This window comes from Anthonomus grandis, chromosome 12, assembly GCF_022605725.1.
Source record: "Anthonomus grandis grandis chromosome 12, icAntGran1.3, whole genome shotgun sequence".
Taxonomy (NCBI): domain Eukaryota; kingdom Metazoa; phylum Arthropoda; class Insecta; order Coleoptera; family Curculionidae; genus Anthonomus; species Anthonomus grandis.
In genome coordinates this window covers 8,395,062-8,417,693 of record NC_065557.1, presented here as the reverse complement: position 1 = coordinate 8,417,693, position 22,632 = coordinate 8,395,062, and the positions used below count along the sequence as shown (strand labels likewise).

The window sequence follows — 22,632 nt, the reverse complement described above, 5'->3', positions numbered from 1 at the left end:
TTTTTTTATTTTTAATTTACAAATTTATTTATATATCTCAGAAGCTCTTAAAAAGTTTAAGTTTAAATTATTTTTTGTATTTATTAAAAAAACAAATTATTAAAAAAACAAGATAGTGAAATTTTAGGAAAATTCGAAATTAAAGAAAAAAAAAATATTAATTAAAAGTTTTACTTAAAATATTCAAAACATGTTTAAACGTCAACTTAATACGTATAAAATACCTGAAAAATGGGAAATCAAATTTTTTCTTTATTTTTAATATTTGTTTGTAAATACGTTAAATTTTTTTAAATCTTAAATGCTTGTTAAAATGAGTAAAAAAATCATATAAGACTACATATTTATAAATAAAATAAAAATAACCATAGCATACTTTAACTTTTAATTATTTTTTGGTAAGTCTGTTTAATTTCTATTTAATTAATAAAGTCAAGAAAAATAAATATTTATAAATAAGAATAAAATAACTAAAAATTTGCATTTTCTTAATAGCTTTTAAATCCTTAATAATAATTAATTTTAATTTTTGTTCAAATACATGCATTCTGATAAGAATTGGTAAGATAATGTTTTTATATATATTTTAAAATATATTTATTTTTTTTTATGTAAAACCGAGATGCGTATTGGATCAATTTATTATTTTTCCTTTATTTAATTTAACTATAAAGCACTTTGTTGTTTTTTTATTAAAATGTTTCTTTTTTTTATTTTTTTTTTGCAGATTTACAGCAAAAATTCATATTCAAAAAGTACTGAATTTTTTGCTTATGTTGTGTCTTTTGAAAAATTATAGTGGAAATTAAAATGTCTTACAATATACAGTAGTGGCCAAAAGTAGATAGACAAAGTATTATTTTCATATAATTGTTTAAAGATTTACACACAGGTCCCCTAGATTTTAAATTATTGTTATTTGTAAGGCGGTCTATAAAAAGATACCAATAAATTTCAGTTAAATATTTTGCTTGCTATCAGATAAAGCAATAATATAAATATAGCTGGTCAAAAGTAGATAGACAAAAACAATTTTGGAATTATTTTCGTGTCTAGATATTTATAAAATAAAATTAATATACTATTGCTTCTCTTTAACCCAAGGTGCAACATGCCACGCGGAATTAGATTCTCTCTTGATTTAAGACGACGCATTTTTAATGCATATCGCGCGGGTGATCGTTAAATTGATATTGCTCGTAGATTTGATGTTAAAAGAAAATCTGTTTGGGCAATTATCAAAAGATATGAAAGAACAGGATCATTAGAGCCAAAAAATAAATCTGGTCGACCAAAAAAAATGGACATTAGAGCTGTACGCAAATTAAAACAAATTAGCCAAAATAACCCTTTCATGACTTCTCGTCAAATTCAGATAGAATTACAGGCTCTAGGGATTTGTAATGTGTCTTCAAGGACTGTAAGACGAAGGTTGGTAGAAGAGACTCTATTTGCACGTAGGCCAGCAAAAAAACCATTGCTTTCATAAAAGAATCGCTTAGCCCGATTAGAATTTGCCCGTCAGCATATACACTGGACAAAGCATGAATGGAAACGTGTTTGCTGGAGCGACGAATCGATGTTTAATTTGTTTAATTCCAATGGAATTCAATATGTTAGACGTCCTTCTGGCCAGCTTTTGAATCCCAAGTACACAAAACCCACAGTTAAGCATGGAGGTGGATCAGTGATGGTTTGGGGTTGCTTCTCAGGTTATGGAATGGGCCCGTTACATCACATAGAGGGCATAATAGACAGGTTTATGTACAGGGATATTCTCAGAGATGTTATGTTGCCCTATGTCGAATACAATTTACCATTGAGATTCCAATTCCAGTAAGATAATGACCCGAAGCATTCCTCCAAAATTATGAAGCAATTTTTCGAAGAAGAAAAAATACCAGTTTTAAAATGGCCATCCCAGTCACGCGATCTTAATCCCATCGAAAATTTATGGGAAATTGTAGATCGTGATATTAGGGATACAAACTATTCAAATAAAGGTGAATTATTCGAACGGTTGCAACAGAAATGGAAAAATATTGGTTTTAAACTCATAGACAATCTTATTGAATCAATGCCACGTAGATGTCAGGCTGGGTATTTGACAAAATACTAATATTGTAGATGGTTTAGTTTGAAATTTAAAAAAAATATTTCAAAAAAAAAAGAGTATTGGATATTTTTTAAATTTGTCTATCTACTTTTGTCCAGCGTATATTTAGTTATTTCTTATTATTTACCAAATTAGGTGATTGTTTCTAAAGAATGTTTTATTATTTTTATACATGTTTACATTGCCCATAATATACTTAAATATCTTTATTATAGAATTTTTATTTCCTTTAATTTTTTTAAAAAACCATTTGTCTATCTACTTTTGGCCATTACTGTACATAAAGTTTTAAAACTAAATAACTCTAAAAAAAAGCTGATACCAAAAAGAAATTTATTTAAACGTTAATTAAATACATATAAAATACCAATAATACACTAAATTAATTTTTTCAAAAACTAAATATTCATAAAAATAAAATTGTGCATTTTTTTAATATTCTTTTATCATGCTCTACATAAGGCTTTTAATTTTTTTTTACAGACTCGTTAATTCGGTAAAATATCAAATCATTAAAGTAATTTTACTTAACAGTACTTTCAGAAAGCTAAAAAAAAATATTTTACTTCTTCAGGAAATTGTTCGTATCCACTTATAAGATTTTCCAGATTTGTTCATCGAAGTTTCTTTATTTATTCCAGAGAGTGGAGAAAAGCCCATTTAATAGTTAAATTTCTGTTCAATAAATTTTATTTTATTTTTGCCAGGGAGTTTCAGGAGAAAACATTAATTTCTTCCAGGAAGACAAAGATAATTACCTGAAAATTATAAGTGCAATCAGAGCTTCGTAGATTTAGCCTTTAAAAGCGTTAACTTCATTTTCAGTATCTTTAACTTTATTTAAAATCATTTTTCAGTAATTTTTTTCAAATCCATTCAGAATCCAAATGTTCAGAGTTGTTCATACAAAAATCTTTCAATTTCTTAAAGGTAATTCAAAAATAATCATCTAGACGTCGCGTCAGTGGTACAATTACAAGGGTTGGTAGATTTCATTTTCAAAACCACCATTTTCCGTCTTGAGCTAATCGTTTTGAATATTCTTCAGAATTGGATTTTCTTTTACTTCTTCTACACACTGATAGAAATCCTTTAAAAAAAATTAAGAATAATCACCTAGATATTGAAGGTCCCATCAGAGTTTTTGGAAGCTTTAGCATCATAGTCATTGGAGTAATTTTGTTTCTCGTTTACTTCTTTTGCAAAGTTCACCTGTAGACTCATATGTCCTTTGCAATTATTATGATTCCACCCAGCGCTATTGTCATATAATGTAAAAAAGCTACTAAACTTACTGAATAATTTCGAAATTCTAAAAAAAATATTTAATAGATTGCGTATTTGTAATAAATATTCTCACATGTAACAATTTTTTTAGCTATGAGAAACATAAAATTAACGACGCATATCAACATCTAATTTTCTGCTTGGCGGACCAGTTAAAAGAAGTATCGAAATACCAGGTTTTAATTGATATTTCTAAACGTAATATCTCGAGTTTTTAGTCTTGAACTTACCAGCCTTCAAGTTTCCTGAAATGAAGGTGTAGAAACGAAATATTTTGTTCTGAATTGCATTTTTCCTTATTTTAGGGTGCCAGAGTATGGATTCCGCATCCAGAAAAAGTGTGGGAAGGCGCCGTCTTACTGGAAGACTTCAAATCCGGCAAAACCACCCTGGAAGTCCGTACAGACGACGACCAGGCATCGAAAACGATACAAGTCAAAAAGGAAACCGACCTGCCGTTCCTGAAAAATCCCGATATCCTTATTGGGGAAAACGATCTGACTTCCTTATCGTACTTGCATGAACCAGGAGTACTTTATAATTTACAAGTAAATATTTATTTAATAAACAATTTGATAATTTTTTATGGTCGATTGTGTTGCGTAGGTGCGATTTTGCGAGAGAAAAGATATCTACACTTATTGCGGCATTGTGTTGGTGGCAATCAATCCATATGATGAACTTCCTATCTATGGTGAGTCACCCTTATATCAATTATCACACTAAATTAATGCTATTTTTTCAAATGTTAATTAATTAAATTAATAGATACGGATACAATCCAGGCCTACAGAGGCCAAGCGATGGGGGATTTGGACCCTCACATATTCGCGGTGGCGGAGGAGGCCTACACAAAATTGGAGAGAGAACAGAGAGACCAAAGTATAATAGTTTCTGGAGAAAGTGGAGCAGGAAAGACTGTTTCAGCTAAATATGCTATGAGATATTTTGCTACCGTTGGCGGAAATGCCACCGAGACTCAGGTGGAGAGGAAGGTTTTGGCTAGCAGCCCTATTATGGAGGTAAATACAGGTTTTTACGCTCTAATATGAAAGAATATAGAGGCAAAAAGGCATTTCTCTATACCAGGTCATTTAAATAAATATTCTTTAACCAGTATTAAGATGAATAATACGTGCTTGTTGGGGAGGTTGCCTACCTTACATCGCGAGCCTTATAGACAACCAGCTTGACCAGTGTCGATTACTTACATTTGCATAATTTTCTAAATTTTTTAATGAGTAAATATTAAATTTGCTTCTATTCAAAAAAAACTTTTGAGTATTATTTTTAATTCAAGGTTAAATTTATCTGGATATTTCCATTGACCTCCTAGAACTACTTATCTGAACATTTCTTCTTAGTATTTAAGGTTTTTTTCAATGAATTATTATTTTTTATGTAAAAATCTATAGGACTCTGTCTCATATTAGTAGTTGTTGGGTAAGTTGTCTACCTTGCATCGCATGCTTTATAGGCAACCAGCTTGACCAGTAGCGTTTACTTACATTTGCTCAATTTCTTTTTGAGCAAATATTAAATTTGTTTCTATTCGAAAGAAAAAAAACTTCAATATATTTATATTTATTCGTTGGAAGTGTTCACCACTTATCTGCATATTTCTCCTTAGAATTTCAGTTTTTTTAAAGGTTTTATGTGAAAATTTTCCTTAATTTTTTATAGATATAGATATTAGATCTTTCAGCCTCTAAACATTTCTGAATACTTCCATGTTTTAGTTAAAGTCTGAGGGGTTATCTACTTCCAGTTATTACCTGGAAATTTTTATTCACTATTTGAAAATGTTCACTTACTACCCATATTATATTCTCAACAGTTACTTTCTGAATAATTTTAATTAATATCTGTAATATGTCCACGTATTTTTTTTTGAAATTTATAGACTTTTGTGCTGACCAGGAAATGTTCAATTATTCACTAGAACTTAGAATCCAGTTACTATTCGAATATTTTCTCTTACTATCTGAAATTTTCTGCTTCATATTATCTGGAAATGTCCATTTATTATCAAAAATATTTTAACCAATCTTTAGATATTTCCATCAGTTTCCTGCTGAACATGTTCACTCATTTTCTGCAAATGTCCTCCAAGTATCTGATACTTTCTGCTTGTCATAAAATTTTCAGTTATTATCCGAAAACCTTGGCATAAATTAATATCTAGCAATTTGGACAAACATGGTCTGTTTAAACAATAAAGTAACGTTTCTTTTTAGGCTATCGGAAACGCCAAAACCACCCGCAACGACAACAGCTCAAGATTCGGTAAATTCATCGAACTGCAGCTCAATAAACAATTCAACATAAGCGGCGCCTCTATGCGCACCTATTTACTGGAAAAATCCAGGGTGGTGTTCCAGGCACCCGACGAGAGAAACTACCATATTTTTTATCAACTTTGTGCGGCAAGGGATCGGTTAAAGCATTTACATTTGGGTAAGTTATTGCATATACATTAAACTTTACTCCAATAGGTGACGATAATATTTGTAGATCACCAGGATAAGTTCCATTATCTCAACCAGGGCGCGAGTCCTTTGGTGCAAGGCATAAACGATTTGGTAGAATTCGAGGAGACTGAAAATGCTCTGAAAACTTTAGGGTTCTCAGAGGGAGACAGGGAAAATATGTTTAAAATTTTAGCAGGGGTGTTGCACTTGGGTAATATACAGTTCAAGCAGTGCCTGATTAAGGTTGAAAATGAACAGGATCAAGAAGGGTGTACTATATCAGTAAGAAAGTGTTCTTTCTAGCAATTCAGTCAGTAATTTTTTTTTATTTGGTAGAAAAATGATCGTCATTTAAACATTCTCTCGGATATTCTGGAACTAAACCAAGAGGAACTGAAGCAATGGCTGGTTACAAGAAAAATTGTCTCTATGAGGGACATTTACTTGAAACCGATGACCGCAGAAGAAGCAGCCTCTTGTAGAGACGCTTTAGCAAAATATATCTATGCAGAGCTTTTCAACTGGATTGTCCTAGTGATTAATAAGGCCCTAGAGTCTAATGTGCCTAAGCATAAGTTTATTGGGGTACTAGACATATATGGTCAGAGAACTCTTATCGTAGATTTCTATAATTGGATGTAATAATTTTTAATTACAGGATTCGAGACCTTTGAAACAAACTCATTCGAGCAATTTTGTATAAACTATGCTAACGAGAAGTTACAGCAGCAATTTAATCAGCACGTGTTCAAATTGGAGCAGGAGGAGTACATTAAAGAGGGAATTGAATGGAAAATGATCGACTTTTATGATAATCAACCCTGTATTGATTTGATCGAGACGAAGCTAGGCATTTTGGATTTGCTTGATGAAGAATGTCGGGTAAGAGAGTGATGATTTCTTACATTTTGAGAAAGTTTTTATTAATAATAGAACTATCTGTCATGTAATCATCGTTAGATAAAAATTCCTATTGGTCTTCTTTTTCTTGACATTTGTCTTAACAGTAGTCATCAGGCTGTTCTTTCTGGTTTCAGTACCTCATCAAGTATTTTTTTCTCTCCCTCTATTACACACTTGCTAGGTGTTTTAATATGTTTATTACAACTATTGCCTAATCTGTGTCTATATTTCTCAATAAAAATTTTCCAACCAAAACTGTCTTAACTACCCAAGTCCTTAGCACAGAATTACATACTCACGATAATATCTATTCCCAGCAACTACTTACTCTATGTAGAAATGTGTTTCTAGTAGCTCCTAAATAACGCTCAAAAATGTCAGTTAATGAATTACAATATTCAAGATGCATTCAAAAAGATTTCCTCTTGGAGTCTTGTTGAAGTCTTGGACTATTGGAATATTGATAGAACTTTGTTAGTATATTTGCTGAACGAAGACAATTGCATACCAATGCTTTTTATATATTTAACGGTACTACTTCTTTTTCTTCTTCACGTTAGTTGTCTATATTATAGATTGCCCATGATTATTGTTTTAATTTTGATAACTCCTACCTGGACTATATTAGATGACTTAGTGTCCATCCATTCTTTTAAAGTTGCTATGCGAAGTTCTTATTTTTCTTCGTCTTTTTTCTCTTCCTCTTGTTTTTCTTTTATTTCTAAATAGTTCATTTTTTTCCGAGAAATTTTCCTTAAATTATAGGTTGTGAAATAAAGTCTCATAATGGGAATCTCTTATTTTTCATACTTTATATAAATTACGTAAACAGTTTAATCAGCATGTGTTTAAGTTTGATGAGGAGTGATTTGTTAGGTATGGAATTTAATAAAAAACAATTTCTATGAAAACTAACTTTTTTATTGATGCTTCTAATAAATTCAGAGTATTGAATAAGCAAAAGAGGTTTAATATGTTAATGCCCAATTGTGCAAGTGTTTTCTTAATGAGGTTTTCTGTTATGAGAATCGTTGAGTTAAGATCTTCTCCCTGTGTTCTTATTCTTTTTGTTATTAGTCCTTTTGCCTTGGTCGGTCTGTTTCTGCCTTTATCATTTGACAAAAGATACTGTTTTTTTATTATATTTATATTCTCTAATTGTTTATTTTGAGATCATGACAATCGGCTGAAAATGTCGACTTTTGTACATTTTTAAGCTTTCATTACCTTGATTTTTAATCAATAACTATGAATTAACAAAGTATAATCTGTGGTGAATTACTATTTTTGAACCTTCGATATCTGTGAATATTCATGAAAAATAAAATTTAATGCAAGTAACCATATACTCTTAGATTTAATATTTAATGTTATAGATATTCTTATAGTGCCTAAAACTCTTATATTACCTTATTTTAAATAGCAGTAAAGGTTGAAAATATTTGTACAATGCCTAAAAGGGCAATAATATAATAATTTAAAAAAAATATCGTTAAATAGCAAATCTGCCTTACCATATTAAGCAATTTTAATTTGGGCAGTTGGTGAGATATTATTTGTCTACGCTTTATAACAAATATAAGTATCAGACAACAGTTTAGCACTTTTTGAACCCTTTTTGTATCCAGATTATTCAAAAAAGAACCAGATACCTGATCGGCAATTTTAAAAAATAATAAAGTCATAGCCTTAATTTCTTGCGTTAGATAATATATACATGAACAAATCAAATTTTAACATTGAATATGCTTTTTTTATACAACGACTAATATATATTCGTAAAATTTTATTTTACAATCTATTATTAAACCTAGGTTTTTAACTGAGTCCATATATTCAAGACAATCAAAAAAAATATATGTCGCATTTGCAAGTATCTATACTGACCCATATTTTCATTAAAGAAGTGGGGTCTCATTATTATTCCGTTGTACGTAATTGTGCCCCAAACATTTACTTTCTTGGAGCACTGTCTGAACAATGGATATTTTCTAATGAGATGCCCAGTAATGCATATTTTGAGAACTAACCACAACATTACCCGTAGAGGTAGCTCTATCGAAAAAAATATATTATGACAAACATTTTATTTTTATGTTTTGCACTTAAGTACTTCTGATCAACCCACAAACAAAAATCAAGTCTTTTAATATTATCAATTGTTAACAGAGTAAAGATAAATTCACGTTTATAAGACATGAGTCCGTAATGTAATCGAATTATTGCTGTTTATTCGACCGTCGTACTCCCAAAATAAAACAGAATTTGTTGGACCGCAATAATTAAAAATAAGTAGTTTGTAGACAAATCGATTTGTTGCTGCTTATTCGACTGCCGTTCTCCAAGAATTAAAAAAAATCCCTAAAAAATTAGTAAAGGTTTGTGACATATTCAAATTGTTGCTCCTTATTGAACCACCGTTCTTCAAAAATTAAAAAATCCTTAAAAAATATATAGGGGTTCGTAATAAAATTAATTTGATGCATAAAAATAAATAGGACTTCCCAATATACTCTGCTTATTCGACCGCCATATACATGGATATAAACGAACAAGGTCCAAACACAACAAAATTCGTATTTTCCTTAGATATGAGAATATCATTGTCTAGTTTAGGTCTAGTAGGATCTAAACTAGACAATGGGATCTTCTAGGATTTTTTTTAGTAACCGATTTCCCCAAATTTCCAATAATACCCTTAAGTCATTATTAATTTGTTCAATTGCAGCTAAACTATGCCTAAATAAGGTATACATTTGAGTATAGTCTTAATAGTTGTGATATTTCCAATATTTTAAGCAACTTATAATATTCAAAGTATATATGATGTATAGAAGTGCGTCAAGTATATTACCTTAGGATACTCCTGATATGACAGTGTATTTTCTATCTGACAAAAATAAACTAATCAAAGAAAACGCAGACTCTAGTTTTAATTGCCTGGAAAAATTAAGAATTTAATTTAGCTTTTTAGGAGCGTTAGTAAATCCTTTAACTGTTGAGAAAATTTATTGATTTTTCAAAATTTGAATTGAAAAATTGCTTAAAAACAGTCTGGAAAGTCAAGCTCTTATGAGAATTATTGTATCATAGATCAGGGGAAATAAAGGAGTTATTGTAAATTCTTTGAATAGTCAGAGGTACTCGTCAACTGAGCTGCCTGAAAACGCTGAAAACTAGTTCAACTGCCTGGATTTTTGTTTCATGCAATTGAAGTAATTTCATATATTTTCCAGGCAATTAAATAAAAAAAAAGATATAAACTGCCTGAAAAAAATACTAAATTAGTTTATTAATCTAAAAGGTCAAATGAAACGTCCAGGCAGTTGAACCAGGTAGAAAAGATGATGAGAATAATCAAATACCCGCAAAGAAGAAAAATTGCGTGGAAAATAACGGACATGACTCTGTAGAATAACTATTTTAACTTCCTGATTTAATTTGACAAGTACGTCAACCACCTTTCAGCTCTAGTCAAATTCTTGCAAATGCCTGAAAAAAATTAGGAAGGCACTTAAACTGCATGGAAAACGTAAGGCTTTATAGTAATTGCCTGAAATAATTAAAATATGACTTATAATTTAATGAAGAATTTAGGGCATAGGACAATTATCTGATAAGTTAAGTTCCTATAAGACTGATAGAACTACTACAACTGGCAGGCAAAATAAAGAATTTATTTCAACTGTCTGAGAACGTTAGTAAGTTCCTTTACCTGTTGAGAAGAATTAGTGATATACAGGGTGTAACAAAAGTAACAGTACCTCCTGTAACTTCCTAGGCATTTTCCAAGAAAACGTTCCTGAAAAAAGTTGTTTAGTTTTTACGTAAAAATTCAGTGGTAACCTTGCTCTTGACCCCAAGGTCAACTTTTGTTTTTTAAATAGCCCCCAATTTTTTATTTCGAAATCGGAAAGAACGGAAAATTTAACAACCAGATATGTATTTAACCTTGGCATCGAAGTACCTTCAAGGTGACTTTAAGGTCAAACGGTTTTGCAACGAGAATTGGCATTTTTTATTCCGGAACTATAAAGGGTGAAACATCTTGCGTCCAGAATTTTTTTGACCTCGGACTCTAACTGCCTCAGGGCCGTTTTAATATCAATCGTTTAATAAAAATAATATTTAATTTTTTATTTCTGATTTAAGTCTGAGATTGTGGTATTTTCCTTTCAAATTTCCTCCTATTAAATACTTTTAAAAATTGATTACTCATATTTATCTTGATCTAAATTTCATAGTTGATGAGATGCAACAAATTAGGATTTTAGGAGTACACAGGTATTAAAATATTTTACTGAATTTAATTTTAATGAATTACAAGTGATCTTTTAATACATTGAAAAACGCTTAATATTGTTGACGTTTAAAAACCTACTTTTGAATCTTAAAATAATCGAATTTCAACTATTCACATTCCTCAAAACCATCCGCAGGTTTTGATAAAATTTTAATTAAAGTTTGTTTGACTAAATTATCTCTAATTCTTTTTCTTTGCTCTTAGAATCACCCTTTTTAAGTAAGTCATACTTCAATAAATCTTTTCCGAAGTGTTTTCTGAAGTAACACGTCACTTACTTTTTCTTTTTCCTCCTTGAATTTTAAACTATTTAAATAAATATTTATTGATATTGAAAAGCCTTAATCAGTCTCACGTCAACATATGGCAACACCTTAAGTGTATATGCACAAGTGTATGCAGAATCTCAGGCATCCGTATCGAACAGATTCGCAACAACTCCTGCCTAGTCATGTATGCAGGGTTGCGAAATGATGCACGAAGTAGTTAAATCTTAATAGTTTTTTAACTCTTTTATATGTGATCATGTTGTAATCTCGATTTTAGATGCCCAAAGGTAGCGATGCTTCCTGGACCGAAAAACTTTACCTAAAATGCACGAAATACTCCCATTTCGCGAAAAGTCGCTTCGGCCGTTCCAGTTTTATCGTAAACCACTTTGCCGACAAAGTCGAGTACGAAAGTACCGGTTTTCTCGAAAAAAATCGCGACACCGTCATCGAAGAACAAATTCAAGTGATCAAATCGAGCAAGAACTCGTTGCTTAAGCGATTGTTTGGTAGTGACGATCAAAAACTACAGGCGTCAGGTACTAAACCTCAACCTATCATTTAAGAAAATTATTAAAATTGATCCTTTGAAGGTACCAAACTAAAAGTTGTCGCGGCAAAATCGGAGTCTGGTGCCAAAAAGTCCCATAAGAAGTCGGTGGGTTCTCAGTTTAGGGAATCCCTGAACGCTTTGATGACCACCCTTAATGCCACAACTCCTCATTACGTGAGATGCATCAAACCGAACGACAGTAAGGCAGGTTTTGAGTTTAATGCCAAAAGGGCTGTACAGCAATTAAGGGCCTGCGGAGTGTTGGAAACCATCCGGATTTCTGCTGCAGGTAAATCCTAAATATACCACAAAAACAAGAAACAAAAATTATTTTGCAGGTTTTCCCAGTCGTTGGAACTACATGGACTTCTTCTATCGTTATCGAGTCCTATGCAAGTTTAAAGATATCGATCGTAATAACATGGAAAAAACTTGCCACAACATATTGGGTCAATACATAAACAATGCCGATATGTATCAGTTTGGTAAGACGAAAATTTTCTTCAGAGCTGGCCAGGTAGCTTACCTGGAAAAGCTCAGATCGGATAAGTTGAAGGCTTGCTGCATAATGATGCAGAAAACTGTAAGGGCATTTGTAGCCAGGAAAAAGTACAGGAGAATCAGGAAATCTGCGATGTTATTGCAGAGATATGGCAGAGGATTGTTGGCTAGAAGGTAAAATAATGAATTTAGTTCTTTAGTTGGTATTGCTCTTCTAAGAATTTTGAAAGGGTCAAAAAATTCGAGGCATTAAAGTAAATATTTGGGATTTTTAAGTGTATATGAAGAGAAACTCCAGTAAATACATTCCCAAGAGTTTTCTTTATTTGGCTAGTAATTAGAATTTCATATTTTATTTTTTTTTTGAAGGGATCCGTATACCCTGACACCCTCTCACATAATATTACTTTTATAACTTATTTACAATTTACTAGAAACTATGTGAAGATTTTGCCTGATCATTATTACAAATTTAAGTTGTTATAACGTCTAGGTGTAAAATATACAACTGTGTGCATTAGTTATCACTTATAATTGGTCGAAATAAATTGAAAGTAAAAAGATCAATTTATTAACCTTAAATACTAAAATACTTAATAATCTGCGAAAAAATTAGTATATTACCTACTTAAATTTAAAATAATTCTTATTTGTGAATTGAAGAGCATAACTTCTAAAGGGTCTAGTGCCAAAAAGCTAAAGTTTGAGAAAATCGGTAAAAACACTTTAAAATCTTAATAAAACCACTAAGGTATATATTTTCTTTATTTTTATTTTAGTTTTGTTAGTATATACAGTATTAAAATATAAAATACTAACATGAAAATAAACTTAAAGCAAATGCATGAAATTTAAAAAAAAAACACAAAACAAAATGAAACATGCTTAAAGGTATCTAAGTGCCAATATTATATTATATTATATAATTGTAGATTGGCCAAGACGATCAGACGAGAAAGGGCGGTTATTACCATCCAACGATACGTCAGAGGATTTATTGCAAGAAAAACATTCCAAAGAGAACGAAAATGCATCTTGGGTCTCCAATGTCGCATCCGAGGACTTTTGGCTAGAAGAAGATATCACATCATGTTGGATAATGCTAGGGTAATTATCACTTTCCAATAACCAATAAAAAATCAAATTTTTCACAATTTTCCTTAGGCTATTACACTTCAAAGGTACATAAGAGGTTATTTGGCCAGAAAACGTATGGCAAAACGCACAAGGTACATCGTGGTTTGTCAAGCTGCCATCAGAAGATTTTTAGCCAGAAGACAATATAAACGTCTTAGAATTGAAGCCAGATCAATTGAACACATTAAAAATCTCAACAAGGGCCTGGAAAATAAAATCATTAGCTTGCAGCAAAAGATTGATGAACTTAACAAGACTAATGCTGAACTGATGAATTACAGAAACGAAGTTAACGAGCTAAAGTAAGTAGATTATTCTAAAATAATTGTTTTCTCTTATTGTTATTTTTTAGGAATAAGCTGAAGAGCTTTAGGGCTCTCGAAATCGAGGTTAAGAACCTAAACAGCTTAATAATAGAAAAAAACAAAACGATAGAGAAACTCGCGGAAGATCTACAAGCGGAAAAAGAAGAAAAGATCGATCTGATCAACGAGCAAGAACGTTACAGAAAAGAAGTGGAAAACCAACGGGTCTTATGGTCCCAAGAAACGGACAAACTCAAAAAAGAGTACGAGAACATAATCGAAATGCTTAAAGTAAACGAAAAAGGAGCCGAAGAAAACATCAAACTCCGCATGGAAGAAGAAAAGAAAGAGATCCTAGATGAAGCAGACCAGGGACGTCAAGCCTACCAGAAGCTGCTTCAGGAGTACCATCAGCTGGAGCAGCACTGCGAGGACCTGGAGAAGCAGATGAATAGACGGAATCACAAGAGGAACATAAGTGATATCAGTAGCATTTCAACTGTGGATGTTAGTGATATTCCTGAGGATGGCGGGTATGGATCGGTCAGGTCTACGGTTAACACTAGGGAAAGACTGGATAATATTGATTGGAATGGTGAGTGAATTATATCTCTTTTATTAATGAAGATTTAGGAAAAATTAAGATACCCGTATCTTTTATATACACTCTTTTTTAAAAAAAGTTTCTTATACGTATTATATAATTTATTGGGTCGCAAAGATAAAGGTGGTGTATTTACACGTAAGTTTTATAGAATTTCCAGAAATGTACTGTAAAATGAATTAATAAGTTAAGTAAAGAAAGAAGTCCTAAATGTTTGCAATTCTGGTAGTTAGTTATGATCATTTTGTACAATTTTTTAAATTATTAAAAATAAAATGTTTTTTTTTTTGTATATATTTTGTAAAACTCTGAAATAGGTGTCCAGTCAAATTGTCCAGAAAATATTTGTACAAAATGTCAACGTTGTACCTAGTCAAGTTTGCCAGTTATGATCATTTTGTACAACTTTTTTTTTATTAAAATTAAAAAAAAAATTCTCAAAACTTTTTACAAATTTTGAAAACCGCTTAGATAGGTATCCAGTCAAACTGTTCAGAGAATATTTCTACGAAATTTCAAAATTGTACCTAGTCAAGTTATTGAGTTATGTACAAAATGTCAACAATGTACCTAGTCCAGTTCGTCAGTTTTAATCATTTTGTGCAATTTTTTATAGATTAAGATTCGATTTTTTTCTCTATTTTTTTTGTACATATTTTGTAAAACTTCTCTCTACGATATTTTTTTTAAATCCAAGTGGGTTTAGGTCAAATAATTAAGGAAAAAAATATTTTCTTGCTAATGTTTCGAATCATAATTTCGTCATCCTCAAGGCTTCAATAGAATTGGATTAGGCATAATAATTGGATCATTTTTTAAAAATCATCAGAATCGTTAAATGAGTTTTGATTATTTAGATTTTTTTAAAGCATCTGACAGTATTAAGATTTTAATATAAATCCATTGAAAACCTATGCAATAACGTCAAAACAGCTTTGTTTACGAAGGTTTTTTAAACGAAACTCATTAGTTTTCATATGAAAGTAAGATCAATTGTTGCATGAGTTTCCAAGATATTTAGAATTTCCTGAAGCCTTTGACAGTATCAAGATTTTTGCAATGAAATAAAAATGAAAATATTCAAAAATGGACCAGCAAAAGTATCGATTTTTTTAAAAATAAACAAAAGTACTTTTCTTTTTTCAATTCGACATTTGATATCTTAATGAAGGAATTTTGGCTGCTATATTTTCTATTTTTTAGAGGTTTTCTTGGGAAATTCCACTAAACGGACCTTCATATCTTTCTTTCTGATACTTACTTTAACATTTTAGTGGTTTCTGAGGATTTGTTAATGAGCACAGACGGTCGTTTGATCTCCTTGAATGCACATTTTATGATGGTAGAACAGCCGATGATGCCCAAACATTTTTTAATTTATTTGATGCGTTTTTTAGCTCTGTTTATGCATACTATAATAATTGTCAGATACCTAATTATAAAAAGTCGTAGCTCTCATATTATTAGAGACCTCGCATTTTTTAGCTCAAAAACGAGGTCGAAAAATGACTTTTTTAAGAATTTTCAAAGTGCTCTCATTCTCTGCTCGAATCCCGGTATAATGCGGTGTTTTCGTAATGTAGGTGATGAAAGCAAGCCACTGGTATAATTAGATCGAATTCGAAAAAAATCATTTTTTGGTGAAAAAATTCGATACAGGAGGGTATAACTGAATAATGAAAAATCCCAAACTTTGAAGGTTAAGATCTATTGAGATTTCTTAAGTTTAAAAAAAAAAATCCCAACTTTTTTCTTAATCTTAGTTTCCGTAAGTGGGATTCCACAATATGTAATGATAACAACATATATGTATATAATATTAATAGTGCCTTATGTTTATTGTATGTTTAATAAATCATTAATGCGGAGTGAGTTTGCAAATATCTGAAAATATTTTCCTAGATATTTAAGCAGAAAATATAGAAGAGATTGGCAATTATAGAGGGCTTGCTTAACAGTCAGCTGTACCAACATTGTTAAATGCATTAGTTTATGACAAATTTAGTTGGCTATGCAGATTATTGATGACCAACGTTCTTAACGTGTACGAATCTGATGGTTTATGATTCAGCTCTGTTGAGCACCTTGGAGAGTGAATACCAAGTTGACCCTATCAGCACGGATTTCTCCAAAGCGTTTGATAGGGTAAATTCCCGAGTTCGTTTAGATTTGGTGAATTGTTTTTAAAATGGTTGGACAGTATGCTGATGGGTCGTCGACAAAGGGTTATCATCGGGCAATGTGTATCGAACATAATCAGTTTACCTTCTTTTCAATTTGTTTATGAATGATATGAAGCATTCAATTACATCTTGCAAATATTTGGAGTTTGCATATGATATGAAAATATATAAGGTTGGCAAGGCTTGGATAATTTATTTTAATTGTGTAGTATGAACCTTCTCTGTCTTAATGTCAGTGAAGGTTCTTACATTAGTTTTTTTAAATATCATCGCAGGATAGTTACAGTCTATGCTATAATTTATGAGAACATGAGAATGTTAACTCTGGTAAAGGATCTGGGTCTTGTTTGACACCAAATTCAATTTTTAGGATCATTAAAATGCATTAATATGCAATGAAAAATCTAGATTTTATTCTAAAGCTAACGCGTAATATTTTACTGTCATCTTAATTAATTTTGCCCTTCTCTTGGGTAAGATCTCAATTAAAATACGCATTCGCGGTTTTTGAGAGGAACTCGTAAACTTCATCAATATCTAAGTAAGTTACAGTCTTTCTATCTCTAAATAAAATATTTGAAGTTGGGTGAAACAAATTATGAAATGCACACTCCATTGGGTCAATGATTAGCTCTTCTAAGTCAAAATTTATCCCTTGATCTATTTGGAGGTTCAATCAGCAAATGTAAAAGCATGTGTTAGAGCAGGATAGTTAGTAGTTTAGATTATAATATTTGTTGTTATATGAATTTTGTATTTCATATTTATTTATATTTATCATTTACTAGGAGTATTTTAAAAAATTACTTAATTATTGCAGTGGCAAACCACGATAGTCAATCTCCGAGCTCAACTAGCGACTCCAACCAAAAATCCGAGATAGAAAGCAACGTGGATATAAAGTTGGTCATCAAACTACAAAATAAACTTTCAGATGTGGAACGTGAGAAAATGAGAATCCAGAAGCGGCTGGATGAGTTGGATATGTCGCCAAGGATTGAAAGGTATTGTATATCATCGAAAAACCACCATGTTAGTTTATTTCATATTTATATCGATTAGTTGCTTAATTCTTTGAGAAAGTGCTTATACAAATGCAAATGTTTTAAGTTTATAGGCTTTGAAGTGCTTAGAGTACCCAAAGATTCTTCTTAAAAAGTAATATGAGCCAGAAGTTTACCATTTTTCTGTTTTAATAGAAATTAAAATAAGCGCAGGTGTTCTATCTTTGGGCATCTATGTATGTATATTGGAAAATCTTGAAAAGTAATAAATCAGTTGCTTACCATTGTTTTAAAAACTTATGTAAAAGTAAGCTGTCCGCAATCAGGAATTATCATGGTTCTCTTAGAGAATATTATTTTCTGTTTAAATTTTTATATCTTTTATAGAACTATTGGAAAATAAATTAAAACCCTTCCAAAGAAATTATAATCTATTTATTGTCTTACTATAGTTTTTTTTTAAAGGGAAATTTCGGTAGCTTTTTCGAAACCTTCTTATACAAATCATTTAAAAAACTTAATAAAAAAAGGTATAAATCAGTGGCTTACCATACCTCAATAAAAGAAATTTTAAGGTAAGCTCGGTAACCTACAGAGTCCAGAATTGATATAGTTGCCTTATAAATCATTGTTTTTTCTCTATTTTTACCCATAGAACTGAATAGTCTTTAATTAGCAGGACATGCAAATATTGCTAATATTCTACAATTTTAAGATAAACTTACATAAAAGATTGGAAGACGTGAAGATTAATTTCCAATGCCTGGAAGGTATAATATGCAACTGACCTCGTTGCAATGCCTGTAATAATATAATGCTATTACATCTATTCAAAATCATTTTTTATTTTATTCATTGCATATTTCATATTAATTTTGATGACTTTCAAGCATTTCGGATATTATGTTCCATAACCGTCCAGCATTTTTCCCTATATATATTTTTTTCAGGTATAATTAATTGACTTTACCTTAAAACTTATCAATCATGTGAGTTACCAAGTAAAGGTAAGCTTGGTAACGTGCACAACTCGGAATTTTTATGGTTCCTCGGTTTGTTGTTCTTAAAAATTTTAATTAATTTATTTATGTCTGTACGAAATTTTTCGGGTTTTTCACTAAGGTCCTAGAAACCAGTACTGCCTAGTTTTTAATTGACATGCACATTCCAGGACTGTTTGTTTTGACTTTTTTCCAGGATATACCAATATTTACAATTGTAAACGATATCCTAATTAAAGTTTCAAATGACTGAAAGGCATAAAAAAATATAAACTTCATAAAAGCCCCCAAAATTCCAATACCTGGAAGGTATAAGAGGTGAGATCATATGCTTGGAATAATATGCAAAATGATCACAAATGCCTAAGATAAAACAAAAAAATAGAAAAATTCGGTAGGTTAGGTATTTACCTGTTTATTCTATGGCTTTCAGTAATTTTGAATTTTATCACATCGATTTGATATCATTTTATCTTTTATCCAGAATTCTATGTTAGACACTAGAAAAGCTTTCCCATGATTTTATGAGGTTTGGAGTACTTCTTCATGGCTTTCAAACATTTGAAAGTATTTTTTATGTTTTCCAAGAATTTTGAATAATTTTTAATTTGAAGACCTTTCGAACTTCTCGTAGCTCTTCTATTAGCCGAGATCTGAAAGTGTTTCCTCAGATCTGCTCATATGTAGTTATAACCCAGTATTTTAGTGATGTAGGCGATGAGAATAAGACGCCATTGTTGTAGGCGATGACAATAAGACGGTGGTATGGTTAGTTTGATGTCGCTGGATATAGTTATATAAAAACATGCTTTTCCTTCTCTTTATTATTATTATTTAACAAAAAACCACCCATAAGTATGTTTCTCTGTAGAATAAAAAGTGATATTTAGATGCCATTTTTAGGCTCAAAAATGGAATACGTGAATATTCTTAAAGCTGTGTATTCTGGAAGAAACTTGTCATTCTATTCCAAGCATTTTAGCCATTTGACAATTTTCAGAGAAAACAAGTGGATAAAATGTGATAGGGGCTAAAGAGTTCAGTTTCTTCTTGTTGTTAATTTTTAACTATTTTATTTTTACAATATTTTATATATTTTTTTGTTTGTTTTGCAACTTATTTTTATAAATTGTTTAAAATTCTTGCTTAATTTTTGTACTTTTCAATTTTTTTCTTTGGTTTCTTGATTATTTTTATTATTTTTAATTAAGTTAATTTTCTACCTATTACATCTTTTGCTTTAAGTCTCTAATTATCACAGATTTTATGAAATCTATTAAAATGATTATAAAGCGGTTAATTTTCAATCAAATTGAGTAAGCCCCGACCTATGCCACAAATTGTTTACAGCAATAAAAACAGAGTCGATAATAAAAACAAAATGCAATTTTAAGGGCCGAAAATGCCGCAAAAGACGCCATAAGAATCTCCGAACTGGAACTGTGCAACTCCAACCTCAAAGCTCAACTCCTCGAATTGCAAAACTCGATCAACGAGGGCACCGGACTGTCCAAACTGCACGAACATCTCCAACAGATGCAGATTGAATTGGACCGTAGAAGCGAAGAAGTCGTTCAGCTGAAGAGCGTCCTGGCCAATCAGACCGATAATATGAAATCAATAGTGAATTCCAATAACCATATGGGTGAGTTTGGCTGGTAGAGCTGGAAGTATTTTATGCTTATTTTGGGCAAAACTAACCTTATATGCTTGATGAACCTTGTAGGGCGGCTAATTTAATATGCTGAGAGGCTTGGTGCAATTTATTGGTGATGGTAAAGTTATTAATAAATTATGCTATATTCTCATAAAAATTAACTACTAAGATTCATGCTTCGTTTATTTAATATATATATATCATAGATTCACTTTTGCTCTTATAAGTACAGGGTGTCCCATTTTGGGTACTTTTGCGGGATATCTCCGTTATTTTTAGAGATAAAGAGTTGCGGTTTTCGCAACACTGTGCTACTTTTTCATAAAACTAAAGATGCTGTTAGCAAAATTTGCATAGCCATTTTATTTTTTAAGATAGAGGGCATTTCTAAAATTTTTGCATTTTGGGACCCCCGTCGTATCTCCGTTATCTTTAAAGTTTTTTGTAAAAGTAAAAATTCATTCTTATAGATTTTTGTCCGTAGAATCCAGTGGTGAAGACATTTTTTTTGATACATAGTTTCTGAGTTATAACCCAAACTTATGTTTTTTTTTATAGAACACCCTATATATTTATAGTTCATATTATTGGTCTTTTTTTTACCTTTTTAAAAATTTGTAACAATATGGACTCATTTTCAAAAATACGCAAAAAAATTACAATTTTCTAAATTTAAATGATTACATTCATATAAGTTGAATTAATATTAGTATCTTTTGTAAAATTGGTGGATACCGTTAATAAATAAATAAATAATTTTATGGGGGTATATACGAGATCAAGTGTATAAAAGACAATGCTCTCAATCTCATAGAACTTCAAGACGCAATTCATTTAGCATTTCAAAATCTGAGAAGGAGACAAATTATTATCTTAAATGCTATTCAAAGGGTTACAAAAATGTGCCAATTTTGTATCAGAGAAGATGGTGGTCATTTTAAACATCTCTTGTAAAAATGTTGTTTTGTTATATAGTTGTTTTCTTATAGTGTTTATTAAATTTATATATTTCTTTTATATGTTCCTTTATTACAAATAAAATAAGAATGATGCAATTCTCCATTCGTCGTTATTAATTTGTAACTTTTTACTATTAAATTATGCATTTAATTTGGAAAATTCTTAGTTATATGCGTATTTTTGAAAATAAGTTCATAGTGTTATAAATTTTTGAAAAGGTAAAGAAAAGACCAATTTTATGAATTATAAATACATGGAGTGTTCCATTTAAAAAAAACATAAGTTTGGGTTATAACTCAAAAACTATTAATCAAAAAATATATATATATCTACACCACTAGGTTCTACAAAAAAAATCTATAGGAATGAGTTTTTACTTTCACAAAAACTGTAAAAATAACGGAGATACGACGGATCCCAAAATGCAAAAATTTCAAAAATGCCCTGTATCTTAAAAAATAAAAGGGCTATGAAAATTTTGTTAACAGTATCTTTGGTTTTACGAAAAAGTAGCACAGTGTCACAAAAACCGCAACTTTCTATCTCCAAAAATAACGGAGATATCCCGCAAAAGTACCCAAAATGGGACACCCTGTACAATCTACATATGTTTTTCTCTTTTGAGTAATAACGTTTTTATGCTGTAGCACTTATTTTTCAATAATCTATTTATTTCAATGCAAACTTAAACACATAGATAAATCAAAAAAATATATCAATAAAGAGTAGTCCACATTTAGCGTTTGAAATTGTCGAACAATATTTGGTATTAGTATTAGTGTTCACCTAATATTCACAATCAGAATCGCAATTATGGCAGATATATGGAAAACTGCACATACGGAGTGCAAGCCTCATGTGAGCCCATTTTGCATTCCTTGCAACAGATACACTTTTCATTGAATTTACTAATTCCATATGATTCAGTAAAAACTAAGCAAAAATACTCTTCTTCTAAGACTAAGGAATATCTAAAACTTAGGAATCATCTAAAACTAAAACTTAAAAAAATTAAATCGTTCGACTATTCTATTCTTCTTCTAGCGCATCTGTAAGTATTGCTAAATTTCTTTTTATTTGAAACTTAAGGTTTAACTGTTATTGCTCAGTATTAGCAAGTGGGCGAACACACTCTGGTGAGAATGTTATGTTGTCTTTAGAAATTCTTTGGGAAGTAGATCCATCGAGTCACGATGTTAAAGCAACTGGTTTTATTTCATAAATTTCAAAATCACAGATCACACATAATATACTAGCTATAATAATTTATATAATTAATAGCTATAGATTATGATATATTATTAATAGTAATAAGATAATTTACTAATTAGAAATTCTAGATCAACTGCTTGAGGCAATGTAGCAGGTGCTGGTGGTA

At 30.7% G+C, this 22,632-nt stretch overlaps 2 protein-coding genes across 2 annotated transcripts in view; one reads left to right on the top strand and one right to left on the bottom strand.

The window, feature by feature from the left end:
• Positions 1-22,632, bottom strand: part of LOC126743385 (succinate dehydrogenase [ubiquinone] flavoprotein subunit, mitochondrial-like) — an 87,040-nt gene that overhangs the window by 33,227 nt on the left and 31,181 nt on the right. The gene's annotated exons all lie outside the window — the stretch shown is intronic.
• The window catches only part of LOC126743383 (unconventional myosin-Va), a 55,272-nt gene that overhangs the window by 10,773 nt on the left and 21,867 nt on the right, over positions 1-22,632 (top strand). Inside the window, exons 2-16 of the mRNA XM_050450440.1 lie at positions 3,709-3,951; positions 4,010-4,097; positions 4,172-4,425; positions 5,641-5,860; positions 5,918-6,156; positions 6,211-6,475; positions 6,533-6,756; positions 11,627-11,888; positions 11,943-12,191; positions 12,241-12,577; positions 13,336-13,510; positions 13,568-13,842; positions 13,893-14,440; positions 17,453-17,636; positions 20,032-20,282. Of these exons, the coding sequence (XP_050306397.1) occupies positions 3,709-3,951; positions 4,010-4,097; positions 4,172-4,425; positions 5,641-5,860; positions 5,918-6,156; positions 6,211-6,475; positions 6,533-6,756; positions 11,627-11,888; positions 11,943-12,191; positions 12,241-12,577; positions 13,336-13,510; positions 13,568-13,842; positions 13,893-14,440; positions 17,453-17,636; positions 20,032-20,282 (3,814 nt within the window). The remainder of the gene's footprint in view (positions 1-3,708; positions 3,952-4,009; positions 4,098-4,171; positions 4,426-5,640; positions 5,861-5,917; positions 6,157-6,210; positions 6,476-6,532; positions 6,757-11,626; positions 11,889-11,942; positions 12,192-12,240; positions 12,578-13,335; positions 13,511-13,567; positions 13,843-13,892; positions 14,441-17,452; positions 17,637-20,031; positions 20,283-22,632) is intronic.